The following is a 12,433-nucleotide window of genomic DNA, read 5'->3' on the forward strand; positions in this document are numbered from 1 at the left end:
TCCTGTATATCAGTACCTGCATCGTGAAATGTAGGCCCCCGGGCAATAAAAGGGGACGTCAGCACATTGAATGTACTGGTATGTAAAACAACTGAATGAAATAACATGGGACATGAAATAACATGATAAGAACTGAAACTGAAAACCTGGACATGAACATGAGCATGAGCATGAGTACATAAACATGAAATTGAAACTGAAACTGAGTACTGGAACTGAACATAATCATGAGTACTGTAAGCATGAGATAATCTGTAATAATTTGTAATAATCTGTAATAATCTGTAATAATCTGTAATGATCTGTAATATTCTGTAATATTCTGTAATATTCTGTAATACCGACATGAACCACCACGGGGAGAAACGTGGAGTCTGATCTCTGCCCGATCAGCTAAGCCATCTCGTACCTTGCCGGGGCACGAGACATGAACATGACATGAATGGATCCAAATTCCCTCAATGGGGAAAATATGAAGGAATCGTCCTAACTAGGCGGAGCGATCCTTATCCTACGTTGGCATACGTAGTTTCAGGCTATCTGAGCCTTCTCGGTATTAATACAACTCCCGAACATGAAAATAATATAGTTGGCTAAGAAGCCCATGACTTTCGTGAATTAACTTGTACTTGTCTTGAAATCATGATTTCACGAAATAACTTGTAAACATGGTTTCATGAAATAGCTTGTAAACATGCTCTTGATTTATGAGTAATACAATAGTTCATAATCATATATTTGTAATTGACTTGAAAACATGCTTGTAACTTGTAAAATAAAATCATACCGTTTCATATGAACATAATGAGAACACATGAGAAAGAATTCATGATTCATGGAGTAAGCTAGGATTCCTAATATCCGTAATGGAAGGTTAGGAATACAATAACGAACATAGATACAAAATTTATGTACATACATACGTAATTACGGGCTACCAATATGTTGGGTTTAATGCCCTAGGATTTGAACTTCATAGATTTTAAGAAACGGATCATGTGGAAGAACGTAGAGATTCCCACATGTGGATGGAAGTTCTACATACCTTAACTTCCTGCTTTTGAGTGTATCACAATGTCCTTCAATCCCTTCAACTTTAATCTATAGCAATACAGGTCATAGGGACTCTATATTAGCAACAATATCCATGTTTTGTTCATCTAAGCATTTTATCAAACACTTGGTGGGCATGAAGCTCCACAACCTTCATTAATGGTGATTTCTTCACCCAATTCCCATTCTATTACTTCTAGGTGATTCGACAATCTTAATTAGATGTAATTAACATCATTCTTCATTACCCATATGAATACAACAATCCCAAGTCAACAATCCAAAAACCTTAGCATAGTTCATATAATTCTCTTTATCAAACCCATTTACTATTCTCCCAAGAACTTATCAACACTTTAATCATCAGGAAACATCATAAAACTTACCTTAGTTATTGTAGGAATAATCCTTGAGTTGAAATGCTTCACTTGAACAAAACCCTAGTTCCACCTTCCATGGAATTTCTTGACTTGAATGGATTTGATGTGTTTCACACACTTAGTTTTGTGGATTGATGAAGTGGATCTTTAGTTTCACTTGGATTCTTGCATATGAAGTGTTTGGATGGCTCTAGAGAACCCTTGAGTCGTGTAGGAGAAATGGGAATGAAAAAAAAATAGGTTTGGGTCTCTTATTAACATCTTAAAATCTGATGGTTTTACGGACCGTATAACTCACCGTAAAACCATTCCAGTGATTTGGACATTCTGTGCTCATTTTACGGTGTTTTTTACGTCCCGTATAATGGTTTTACGGACCGTATAACTTACCGTAAAACCATTCCAGTGATTTGGACATTCTGTGCTCATTTTATGGTGGTCTGAGTCAATTTTACGGACCGTATAATTGTTTTACGGACCGTAAAATTGAACCGTAAAACTGACCAACGAAATATCATTCTCTGTGACCATTTGACGGACCGTATAAATATTTTACGGACCATCAAAATGTTTTACGGACCGTCAAATGGTCCGTCAAAATTCTTCTGCTCGGACAGTCTGTCGTATATTGGGCATAACTCTTTGCACAGATGTCCGTTTGAGGCCCATAATATACCGTTGGAAAGCTATTTCAAAGGGCTACAACTTTCATCAAGGAAGTTGTCCCAAATTCCAAATTAATAATGGGGTTATGGTCGTTGGAAGTAAGACCATCTATAAACTCACTTGCGAACATGCCCCGTAGAGTGGTTTTCAACTTTGGTTTGCCCAAAGACTCTTCTCATGTCTTGATTGGGTTTCAAACACCATTTATACACTACTAAAATTGGGTTCATTATACCCCCCATCTTATAAGACAAATCTTAACCCGAATGCACGAGGTGTTACAATATCTCCCCCTTGGGATCATTCGTCCTGGAATGATGGGTCTTGGTTAAGAATATGGCTGGACATGGCTTGACTATTTGAACGTGAAGGAAACATGACATGCAACATGGAGACTGAACTAACATGACATAATTACATGGAATCGTGAATACTGAGACATGAACATGGGCACTGGATAGCTGACATGAGCGTGGAACATGAGACATAGCATGACATAAGGCATGGAAACTGACATGACATAGTTTCATGAAAGCGTCAGTGCCTAAACATGGACATGAGTAGCGAATACATGAACTTGAGCGTGAAACGTGAGGCATGAATACATAAGGTATATTATAACTCTTCTCCAAAATGTCATTAAGCCATCATTATGTCGATACTCGTAATTCTTGCCCGGCACGCAACATATACCTTGCTTTCCTTAACAACTTTCGTCTCCTACCTCAAATGTCTTTGAAATCTCATTTGGAATCATTAAATATTACTTCTTACTCGTCAACATGTCGTATACGTCATACCCTTCGTGGGTCTATTCGCGATATGCTAACGGAGAAATTTCCTAGGTATAACATTCTCTCTCTCTGTTGGAACATACGTCCTCAGATGATAACATTCAGGATTCTACAGAAATTTCGCCAGAGTTTCTCCTGTAATATGGCACTACCAACCTGTCACAACAGCCCATAATATCATTGCCTCACAGGGCTACATCATAATAGCATTATAAATTGGCCACACACGACCAAAAGCATGAAAAGAAAGCTTACATACCTCAAAATCTTGGTGTTTCATCATAAATCTCTTCTGCGGGCTGAAACAAGTGCGGTACATGGATTTCATATCCTCCTCGGTTTCCCATGTAGCTTCCTTAACTTTCTAACTCCTCCACAGGACTTTCACTGAGGCTACTTCCTTAGTTCTCAACTTGCTAACTTGACGATCAAGAATGGCTACGGGGATCTCCTTATAGGTGAGGCCATCCTTATCTATTAGAGTATTAGCAGGAACAACCAACGATGGGTCTCCTACACACTTCCTCAACATGGATACATGAAACACTGGGTGTACAGCGGCCAAATCTCGTGGCAACTCAAGTTCATAAGCTACTAGTCCGACCTTTCGTAGAATTCTGTAAGGTCCAATATATCTGGGGCTGAGTTTGCCTTTCTTGCCAATTCTCATGACACCCTTCATGGGTGAGACTTTAAGGAACACCCAATCATCTATTGAAAATTTTAAGTCCCTTCGCCTCACATCTGTGTAAGACTTCTGGTGACTCTGAGCCGTTTTCAAACGCTCCTGTATTAACTTAACTTTCTCCATAACCTGGTAAACCAAATCTGATCTTAACAACTCTGCTTCACCAACTTCGAATCAACCAATTGGTGATCTACACCTTTTGCTTAAAAGGGTTTCCAACAGTGTTATCCCAATACTAGCATGGTAGTTATTTTTGTAAGTAAACTCAATAAGAGGCAGGTGGTCATCCCAATTACCATTGAAATCAAGGACACATGGTTACTGAACTGAATGAATACATGACTACTAAACTGTTGAGATACTAGATTGAATGTCTATTGAACTGACTGAAGACTGGCTGACTGAATACTGAGCTAACTGAATACTGGATTAGCTGAATACTGAGCTGGCATGAATACGTGAGTACTGGATTGATATCTGAGTACTAAGATGACATAAATATCTGAGTATTAAACTAACATGAATATCATAACATGAGATCTGAATAGCGTATCTGTCTGACCATTTGTCTGAGGATGAAAAGTTGTGCTAAGGTTCACCTCCGATCCGTACCCAATCCTTTCTGAAAGGATTTTCAAAAGTTCGCTGTGAACTGAGCACCAAAATATGAAATAATGGACACTAGGGTCCCATACAATCCGGAAATTTCATTAACATATGACTTGGCATAATCTTCTTGTTCAATTTGTGGTCTTAACTGGCAAGAAGTGCGCTGACTTCGTAAGTCTGTCCACAATCACCCAAATTAAATCATTCCTCCTAGGTGAACGAGGTAGACCTGATACAAAGCCCATACTGATCATTCCCCATTTCCAGACAGGAATATCAACAGTCTGAGCCAAGCCGCCAGGCCTCTAGTGTTCGGCTTTCACCTGCTGACAAGTCGGGCACTTAGCTACAAAATATGCCACATCTTTCTTCATATCGTTCCACCAGTAAATCCCATTGATATCATGATACACCTAAGTGGAACCTGGGTAAATGGAATACCTGGAATTGTGAGCTTCTGACATAATTCGCCCTCTGAGTCCATCAACATCTGGAACGCATAATCTGCCTCGATATCTCAAAGTACCATTATCTCCCTCCTGTTCAAAAGCTAAGGCTTTCTATTCGTGAATCCCCTCTTTTATCTGCAGCAAGTAGGAATCACTAAACTGCTTCTCTCTAACTTAAATGACCAAGCAGGAATGCCATGTTCTAGGCAATAACTCCACCCACTTCGGAGTCTGAAAGTCGAATTCCTAGCTTGGAGAAGTAGTGAAATTCTTTCACCTTAGTTCTCTTGTCTGCCTAAATCATGAGTTGTACTTCCCATACTCGTTTTTTTTTTTTTTTGAGATACTTCCTAAAATACTCATAGTACGGTTGTGCGCTAAGTCTTTTACGAGCACCTTAAATATTAGAGTCTTGTGCAATGGCACTACCCTTATGACACATAACTGGGCATGATCTTATAGCTTTTCTGTGATCGCCTAATCTATAGTAATTGAACTTTACACGATTCGTTCGACGATCATTCTACTCACTTCGGGTTTCCTCTAAGATGAGGCATACTCCTTATGGAGACTATCTCATTATGCCAACTTAACTGAACTGAGGTTCTTCATATCTCATACTAACCCTTCGGGTCTCCAATTATCTCACTGGACTTACTGGCGATTTATGCATCTCCCCCTTAGACTAAGGCTAACATCTTATACTTACAAATTATTCCCTTTTGATGGGATCAAATTAACTTTCCTTATCTTCTGTAATTCCTTTGTACTCTACAACACTGACGACTCTTTCGGCTTAGCTGGTTTCTTCTTCCACTAATCACTCTTCTCTGAACTTAACTTAAGCCCTTGGTTTATAACACACATTCGGATGTATCCGAACTATCACCCACTCAAGGTGTTCATCTGAATAGGAAATCAAATTATATTTCTCAAGGTCAGTCGTACTCGTAACTTAGTCAAATCTTATCATTACTGTTGATATGACTTTTCCAGATATATTACGAACTTATATCTTATTCTCCTTCTATTTCTAGGAAAAATTTGGCAGCGTTTCCTCTGTATTTCTTACTATCCCAAAACCTGCACGCAGGAAATACCAACAATGCCTCACAAGGCCAACATATATACATATATCATATCATATCGTATCCACACAGGGCTCCCAATTTCAACAACAGTATAAAAATGATAAACTTACCTCATATGTCCAACTCAAACTGTACCTGTTACACTTTCCTGTTTATTTTCCCTTTAAATCTTTAACTGCAGATGGAGTGGGTCCTGATGACCTCCGGTAGAAAACTGTCTACCACCACTTCCTTAAGATCCTCCATGATTTACCTTTTTCCTGTTGACTTAGCTCCTTTTCTAATTCCTCTGATATCCTCTCCCTGTTGTATTCCATTCTCCTTTCTCGAGAACATCATTATCATTCAACATACCATTCATTCCACTACACCCCTTCTCGGGCAACTTACATTGTATTCCACTTTCAATAGCACTTGAAATCTCATTCGTTACCAGTAAGTACTGCACAATTGTACCCCCTATGGGTAAACATCCCTACTTGGACCTTGAATTTTCTGTTCATTTCCTGCGCATTCGAAACGTACGAAATTTGAGAGGAAGAGAAGTTTCTTATTGCTCTAAGCTTCATGGCACGATCTAGAGTAGAAAGAAATGAGACAATCCTGAATGTCTTGGTGGTCAACTGTTTATATGTGTGGCGCGCACACACATATAAAAGTGACCCCACTGGACACGGTTTCATAGACTCCCTAAGACACTTGAACCTAGGCTTTGATACCAAGCTTTGTCACGCCCCGAACCATGGCCTGGACGTAACACGGCACTCGGTGCCTGACTGCATGTGACCGAGCAAACCACATGGCTTGCTGAATCATCATGATACATAACATATGCGGAATATAACGTGAATGCATGATGAGCCTTTATAAAACATGTTAAGTCATAATACTTAATAAAATACTTGTTTAAACATGAGTGAGCCAAAATGGCTATACGTTTCCAAATGTCTGACATGACATAACTGACTTGTCTAGTCTATGAAACCTCTATCATGAGTCTGACTGAAAAACATACTTACTGGGACAAGGCCCCCAGCATACCTTTAGATGCATAATTAATCATAAAACAAAAGTTGACTAAACCCCGAATGAGATGGGGCTCACCAATAAGCTGATACAAATGTGGTCCTACTGAGCAGTTGTGTCGTCCTGTATATCAGTACCTGCATCGTGAAATGCAGGCCCCCGGGAAATAAAAGGGGACGTCAGCACATTGAATGTACTGGTATGTAAAACAACTGAATGAAATAACATGGGACATGAAATAGCATGATAAGAACTGAAACTGAAAACCTGGACATGAACATGAGCATGAGCATGAGTACATAAACATGAAATTGAAACTGAAACTGAGTACTGGAACTGAACATAATCATGAGTACTGTAAGCATGAGATAATATGTAATAATCTGTAATAATCTGTAATAATCTGTAATGATCTGTAATAATCTGTAATGATCTGTAATATTCTGTAATACCGACATGAAATAATCTGTAATGATCTGTAATATTCTGTAATACCGACATGAACCACCACGGGGAGAAACGTGGAGTCTGATCTCTGCCCGATCAGCTAAGCCATCTCGTACCTTGCCGGGGCACGAGACATGAACATGACATGAATGGATCCAAATTCCCTCAATGGGGAAAATATGAAGGAATCGTCCTAACTGGGCGGAGCGATCCTTATCCTACGTTGGCATACGTAGTTTCAGGCTATCTGAGCCTTCTCGGTATTAATACAACTCCCGAACATGAAAATAATATAGTTGGCTAAGAAGCCCATGACTTTTGTGAATTAACTTGTACTTGTCTTGAAATCATGATTTCACGAAATAACTTGTAAACATGGTTTCATGAAATAGCTTGTAAACATGCTCTTGATTTATGAGTAATACAATAGTTCATAATCATATATTTGTAATTGACTTGAAAACATGCTTGTAACTTGTAAAATAAAATCATACCGTTTCATATGAACATAATGAGAACACATGAGAAAGAATTCATGATTCATGGAGTAAGCTAGGATTCCTAATATCCGTAATGGAAGGTTAGGAATACAATAACGAACATAGATACAAAATTTATGTACATACATACGTAATTACGGGCTACCAATATGTTGGGTTTAATGCCCTAGGATTTGAACTTCATAGATTTTAAGAAACGGATCATGTGGAAGAACGTAGAGATTCCCACATGTGGATGGAAGTTCTACATACCTTAACTTCCTGCTTTTGAGTGTATCACAATGTCCTTCAATCCCTTCAACTTTAATCTATAGCAATACAGGTCATAGGGACTCTATATTAGCAACAATATCCATGTTTTGTTCATCTAAGCATTTTATCAAACACTTGGTGGGCATGAAGCTCCACAACCTTCATTAATGGTGATTTCTTCACCCAATTCCCATTCTATTACTTCTAGGTGATTCGACAATCTTAATTAGATGTAATTAACATCATTCTTCATTACCCATATGAATACAACAATCCCAAGTCAACAATCCAAAAACCTTAGCATAGTTCATATAATTCTCTTTATCAAACCCATTTACTATTCTCCCAAGAACTTATCAACACTTTATTCATCAGGAAACATCATAAAACTTACCTTAGTTATTGTAGGAATAATCCTTGAGTTGAAATGCTTCACTTGAACAAAACCCTAGTTCCACCTTCCATGGAATTTCTTGACTTGAATGGATTTGATGTGTTTCACACACTTAGTTTTGTGGATTGATGAAGTGGATCTTTAGTTTCACTTGGATTCTTGCATATGAAGTGTTTGGATGGCTCTAGAGAACCCTTGAGTCGTGTAGGAGAAATGGGAATGAAAAAAAAATAGGTTTGGGTCTCTTATTAACATCTTAAAATCTGATGGTTTTACGGACCGTATAACTCACCGTAAAACCATTCCAGTGATTTGGACATTCTGTGCTCATTTTACGGTGTTTTTTACGTCCCGTATAATGGTTTTACGGACCGTATAACTTACCGTAAAACCATTCCAGTGATTTGGACATTCTGTGCTCATTTTATGGTGGTCTGAGTCAATTTTACGGACTGTATAATTGTTTTACGGACCGTAAAATTGAACCGTAAAACTGACCAACGAAATATCATTCTCTGTGACCATTTGACGGACCGTATAAATATTTTACGGACCATCAAAATGTTTTACGGACCGTCAAATGGTCCGTCAAAATTCTTCTGCTCGGACAGTCTGTCGTATATTGGGCATAACTCTTTGCACAGATGTCCGTTTGAGGCCCATAATATACCGTTGGAAAGCTATTTCAAAGGGCTACAACTTTCATCAAGGAAGTTGTCCCAAATTCCAAATTAATAATGGGGTTATGGTCGTTGGAAGTAAGACCATCTATAAACTCACTTGCGAACATGCCCCGTAGAGTGGTTTTCAACTTTGGTTTGCCCAAAGACTCTTCTCATGTCTTGATTGGGTTTCAAACACCATTTATACACTACTAAAATTGGGTTCATTATACCCCCCATCTTATAAGACAAATCTTAACCCGAATGCACGAGGTGTTACAAGTGAAGTCCTTGAATCTTTCCAACATGGCTCTTACAGGAACAATTCCCCATAGTTTTGGTAACCTCTCATTTCTTGTTTCTCTTGACTTGGGAAGCAACAATTTGTATGGAAATTTGCCTCAAGAAATGGCAAGCTTGCGTCAGATTAAGTTTCTTGATTTAAGTTTCAACAGCTTCAGAGGGGAAGTTCTGTCCTGGTTTGGATTTTTACACCAACTTCAAGTTCTAAATATTGGAAATAATAGTTTCACTGGTTCTATCACTTCTTCATTTTCTAATATTTCCACACTTGAAACTTTGAATCTGAGATTCAATTCCATAGAGGGTCAAATCCCAAAAGTGATTGGAAGTCTTATAAACCTTAGAGAATTATGCTAGAGGGGTAACAAGCTCGGCTCTATTCCTCTGTTACTCTTGAACGCCTCAAGGTTGCAGTCTTTAGATATATCTTTTAATTCACTTCAGGGAAACATTCCAGAAGGGATTGGAAATTTTCACAACATGAACTTGTTGTCCATACAATATAATCAACTTATAGGTTCTATACCATTCACAATTTTCAATAGTTCTAGAATAGAATTCATCACATTTACAAGCAATAGCTTACCAGGAAATCTTCCCAATGATCTATGCAACGGTCTCCCAATACCCAAAGGGATTTATCTATCTTTAAACAAGCTTCATAGTCATGTACCTACAAGCTTGCCAAATTGTTCAGAACTTCAAAAACTGTCTTTATCATATAATGAGTTTGATGGACCAATACATAGTGAAATTGGAAGATTACCTAATCTACAGGACTTGGCTCTCGAATCTAACTATTTCACTTATATGTTTTATCTTATGAATGCTATTAGTATTGTATCTAATTAATTCCACAAAAAATTTATTACACATGAATTGCAAGGATAATTCCACAAGAAATCTTAAATCTTGTTAATTTGGTGAACTTAAGCATGGAGGGAAACCAAATTACTGGCTCAGTCCCGATCTCCATATACAATATCTCCTCACTGCAACTTCTTATACTGTCGAGGAACAATCTCAAGGGATCCTTACCACGGGAGATTGGCAACTTAACCAAGATGCCGATCCTCAATAGAGTTTGGTTTGGGTTTTTACACCAACTTCAAGTTCTAAATCTTAGAAATAATAGTTTCACTGGTACCATCCCTTCTTTATTTTCTAATATTTCCACACTTGAGACTTTGATTCTGAACTTCAATTCCATAGAGGGTCATATCCCAAAAGTGATTGGAAGTCTTATAAAAATTAGAGAATTAAACTTGAGGGGTCACAAGCTCATAGGCTTTATTCCTCTGTCACTCTTGAATGCGTCAAGGTTGGAGAATTTAGAAATATCTTACAATTTACTTCAAGGGAACATTCCAAAAGGAATTGGCAATCTACACAACATGAACATCTTGTCCATACAAGATAATCAACTTACGGGCTCTATACCATTCACAATTTTCAATATTTCTAGAATTGAAGTCATTGCATTTTAAAACAATAGCTTATTGGGAAATCTTCCCAATGGGTTATGCAATGGTCTCCCAATACTCAAAGAGCTTTATCTATCCAATGGGTTATGCAATTGTCAAATTGTTCAGAACTTCAAACATTGGTTTTAGCAAAAACTGAGTTTGATGGACCAATACATAGTGAAATTGGAAGATTGAGTAATCTACAGGAGTCGGCTCTCGGATCTAACCATTTCACTGGTATGTTTTATCTTATGAATGCTAGTAGTATTGTATCTAATTAATTCCACAAAAAAATTATTACACATATTGCAGGGATAATTCCACAAGAAATCGGAAATCTTGTTAATTTGGTGAAGTTAGCCATGGAGGGAAACCAAATTACTGAGTCAGTCCCGATCTCCATATACAATATCTCCTCGCTGCAACTTCTTATGTTGTGGGGGAACAATCTCAAGGGATCCTTACCACGGGAAATTGGCAACTTAACCAAGATGCAGGATCTCGAACTTGGTGAAAATGCATTTACTGGTACGTATTCAGAGTGTAGCAAAAAATACAACTTATACTAAATTGATAAGGTGACTATTGACAAATGATTTTATCAAGTAGCAGTAAGTGTTTTCTTGGGAATATTTCACGTCCATACCTAACACACAAGCATATGCGGAAAGGAAAAAAATTCCTGAGAAGAAAGATATGTGGATTTTAATATTTTCTTACTGCTTTGAGAGTAATAGCTAAGTAACAGACCAACTTCTATAGTAATTCAAAGTTCCTTTAAGTGTTTGGTCTTCTAGCTAGAGAGACATGAGCATGCATAGATCAATAGAGTCTATTTATTCTTGTTAATACTCCCTCAGTTTCATAATAAGTGGTGTTTTTAGCTTATGCAGACCCCTTAAGAAATTGCTCACTCCTAAAAAAGTAGGAGTGTTTTTACTAACTTATCCCTAATGCGATTTTACCTCTTTTCTAGAAAGCTATTTGAGGGAAATTTTGGAAGAATAAGGTCAATATCTTCTTGAAATCCTAAAGCACAATTTATTTCGAAACAAATTAAAAAGCCTAAAACAACATTTATTTTTTAAACGGAGGGAGTATCCATCTGGGTTCTTTGCCAACTGTGGTCTCGGCACGTATAGCCAACTGCGGCAATTTTTTTTAGGCAATTAATACCATGAGAACAATAACAGTTAATAACATTCAAGACTACCAATTGTCTTTTAGTATTCAAGACAAGATACGATAAGAAGATGGCTGATGAAAGTAAAGCTTTACAACTAAATATAAAATAGAATTAAAATTTTATGAATATTAATTAGGAGTAGAGGGAGTAGGGGTGGGCATGGTATGGCAGATACCGATTACTATATCGAAACGGAAATTTTTTATACCGCGATTTCGATATTATGGTATTTGGTACGGTATTTAGTATGCATTTTTAAAAATTTTGGTATTCGATATGGTATTTGGTATTCATAAAGAAAATACCGAAATACCGAATATCATACCGAAGTATATAATTACATATACAATTCATATATCTTAGTTTTATAATACTAACAAATATATAAACTAGTATTATTAGAAAACTAATTGTTTAAACGTTAGAACTTTGACTACTCTATCTTGATTTAAATGCTTTTTTTCTTG

The 12,433-nt window shown here is 37.4% G+C and overlaps 1 protein-coding gene across 1 annotated transcript; it reads left to right on the forward strand.

Annotated features, from left to right (window-relative positions):
- Window positions 1–9,317: 9,317 nt before the first annotated feature.
- Window positions 9,318–12,075, forward strand: LOC132620245 (probable leucine-rich repeat receptor-like protein kinase At5g63930). Its single transcript, XM_060334924.1, has 5 exons — window positions 9,318–9,632; window positions 9,759–10,154; window positions 10,810–11,017; window positions 11,093–11,308; window positions 12,008–12,075. The coding sequence occupies exons 1-5, from the start codon at window positions 9,318–9,320 to the stop codon at window positions 12,073–12,075; spliced, it is 1,203 nt and encodes a 400-aa protein (XP_060190907.1).
- Window positions 12,076–12,433: the final 358 nt, after the last annotated feature.

Source organism: Lycium barbarum, chromosome 11 (assembly GCF_019175385.1).
Source record: "Lycium barbarum isolate Lr01 chromosome 11, ASM1917538v2, whole genome shotgun sequence".
NCBI classification, from domain to species: domain Eukaryota; kingdom Viridiplantae; phylum Streptophyta; class Magnoliopsida; order Solanales; family Solanaceae; genus Lycium; species Lycium barbarum.